Below are 2,809 nucleotides of genomic sequence, written 5' to 3'. Positions count from 1 at the left end.
ATGACAGTGTGGCCTGTGGATACAATGTTACTTTTTTTTGGCTGGAGTGTAGTGGGGTAATCTCAGTTCACTGCAGCCTCTACCTCCCGGGTTCACGCCATTCTCCTGCCTCAGCCTCCTTAGTAGCTGGGACTACAGGTGCCCACCACCACGCCCAGCTAATTTTTTTGTATTTTTAGTAGAGAAGTAGAGACGGGGTTTCACAGTGTTAGCCAGGATGGTCTCGATCTCCTGACCTCGTGATCCACCCGTCTTGGCCTCCCAAATTGCTGGGATTACAGGCGTGAGCCACTGTGCCCGGCCACTAAGTCGTTATATTTTTAACCAAGTTGGTTGGCCTGTATGTTCTTCTTATGTGTGTAATAGGCCTTTTTCCTAAGGATATTGAAAGTGCTTACACATACAACTTAAAGTAAAATTTCATTGTTTCTTGATAGATTTAAGATGGGGCTTAGTAGCTTTCAAAAGAAAATTTGATAAAAAGCATAGTAGTTGAACTGGATTTTCCCTTACTGTGGGAATAAATAGATATTTTATTTACATTTGAATACAGTGTAATACCTTGTGTTTGGGTAGTGCATATTTACAAAGCACTTTTACATCTACTCACATACTTAATCTTCACAATACCCTTGAAAAGAAAGTAGGACCCATTTTACAGTTACGGAAGCTGAGGCTCAGAGAGGGTTACAAGACTGTACAAAATCACACACAGGCTGAAACTAGGTCTTACGACTCAAAACAGTTCTCTCAACTTCCCTTAGCTGCTACATGTACAGTATCCTTTTAGATCAGATCAGTTCCATAGGACATGAAACTAGAGGGTTATATTATTAGGAAAAAACGATGTACAAGGTTGCTTAAGCATTGCTTCATTGTGGTGAAAATAGAGCTGAATATTTACTCCTTTAAATTATTTGAGGTAGAATGGGTGTAAATATGTATTTTGGCCAGGCATGGTGGCTCAGGCCTGTAATCCCAGCACTTTGGGAGGCTGAGGTGGGCAGATCGCATGAGGCCGAGGAGTTTGAGACCAGCCTGGCCCATATGGTGAAACTTCATCTCTACCAAAAAAAATACAGAATTAGCCAGGTAAGGTGGCACACACCTGTAGTCCCAGCTACTGGGGAGGCTGAGGCAGGAGAATTGTTTGAACCCAGGAGTCAAAGGTTGCAGTGAGCCAAGATAGTGTCACTGCACTCCAGCTTGGGCAACAGAGTGAGACCCTGTGTAAAAAAAATAAATAAAAGACAAACACATGTATTTCATCTCTCTGGAGAGATTTAATTATTAATTTGTTAATTGTAAAATTGCTAAAACAGAAGTGCGGTGGTGATAAGAACATAAAATCCTCTGTAATCTGTTGCTCAAGTGATGTTTCAACACACAAGTTAGTGTCAGATACCTTTTATTTATAAGGAGAGCGTGAACAACTGTATGTTATATTTGTGAAGAGGAGTGTAAACAGCTATACTTAGCATATATTATGCTATGTTATTGTGGTGGTTAATTTTCTTAACTGACAGGTCTGACAAATGCATAATTTCAGTTAAAAGTGAATATTTGGTTTGCTTGTATTTGAAATTAAAAGCCATAGCAATTGAGTTTTTGTATAAGGCATAATGATGGTTGATTTTTTTGTTTTTCAGAAACAGCCTCTCTTGGAGGTAAACCCTTATGAGACAGGAAACAGCAAAGGCTAGCTTTAGGAGAGAAAGTACAGCACCTGGTTTTTTTCTTTATGGGAACCTTTTTTTGTCCTCTTTCTCTGTAATGACCTTCTATGCCTCTGTTTTTGCCTGCCTGCCATTCTCCTATTAGGTTGGTGGTTTTTATTTTCCTCCCACCAAATAAGTATTACATAAAAAATTCATACCAAATCTATGAGAATACTGGCAAGGAATACATAGGGGCTTGTAACTTTATTACTTAAAGATAAGGAAGGGCCAGGTGTGGTGGCTCACACCCAGCACTTTGGGAGGCTGAGGTGGGAGGATCCCTTGAGGCCAGGAGTTGAAGGTTACAGTGAGCTATGATAGCGCCACTGCACTCCAGCCTGGGCGACAGATTTTGTCTTTAAAAAAAGAAAAAATAAATAGTTAGTGGATATGAGTTTTATTTTCTGTCCATTTGAAATATTTTGCAATATTCCCTGCATTCTCTGTCCTCTCTGCCTCTTCCACATAATGTCCTTTGCTTTCATGTTTGTTACGCTCTCTTTTCCTGTTGACTCGGAGGTCATCAATTTCTTTCTCTCTGTCCTTAATTGGATTACTTTTCTTTTGACCTTGCACAGAGTCTGACCATTTGAAATATTTTGCAATATTCCCTGCATTCTCTGTCCTCTCTGCCTCTTCCACATAATGTCCTTTGCTTTCATGTTTGTTACGCTCTCTTTTCCTGTTGACTCGGAGGTCATCAATTTCTTTCTCTCTGTCCTTAATTGGATTACTTTTCTTTTGACCTTTGGGCACAGAGTCTGACCTCTGGACCACTCTAACTGGAGAAAGAACTTTATGTTCCCTCTACTGCTGTGTCCACACAGTTAGAAATCTGTAGCTAGTTAGATTTTTGTTATTGTAGATAGAATTTACTGTTTCTGAAACCCAAATACAGTTATCAGTTTAAGGTTTAAAAAAAAAAGGAGTTTATATTTTTCCTGAAGCATATAAAATAATCTCAAATTCTCCTAAACCACACATATGCAGAATTATGGGCCGGCTGACTTTCCTGCCAACCCCAAAGTTTGAATTTTTTTGTGATTTAACTCTCAGACTATGAAACCTAAGATGTTTCTCACCAACTCATA

General features: G+C 39.4%; 1 protein-coding gene across 3 annotated transcripts in view; it reads left to right on the top strand.

Moving 5' to 3' along the window:
• Positions 1-2,077, top strand: part of TDRD1 (tudor domain containing 1) — a 51,241-nt gene extending 49,164 nt beyond the window's left edge. Inside the window, exon 26 of one of the 3 annotated variants that reach the window (XM_011927843.1) lies at positions 1,650-2,077. Coding sequence is in view for 2 of the 3 variants with exons in the window: in XM_011927841.1 (XP_011783231.1) it covers positions 1,650-1,681 (32 nt within the window). In the remaining variant the exon portion in view is untranslated. The remainder of the gene's footprint in view (positions 1-1,649) is intronic. The other 2 variants (XM_011927841.1, XM_011927842.1) reach the window with 2 other exon arrangements.
• Positions 2,078-2,809: the final 732 nt, after the last annotated feature.

The sequence above is a fragment of the Colobus angolensis genome, unplaced genomic scaffold (genome assembly GCF_000951035.1).
Source record: "Colobus angolensis palliatus isolate OR3802 unplaced genomic scaffold, Cang.pa_1.0 Scaffold75, whole genome shotgun sequence".
Lineage (NCBI taxonomy): Eukaryota > Metazoa > Chordata > Mammalia > Primates > Cercopithecidae > Colobus > Colobus angolensis.
The sequence above is the reverse complement of the archived record's forward strand: the minus strand, read 5'-3'. Positions and strand labels throughout refer to the sequence as shown.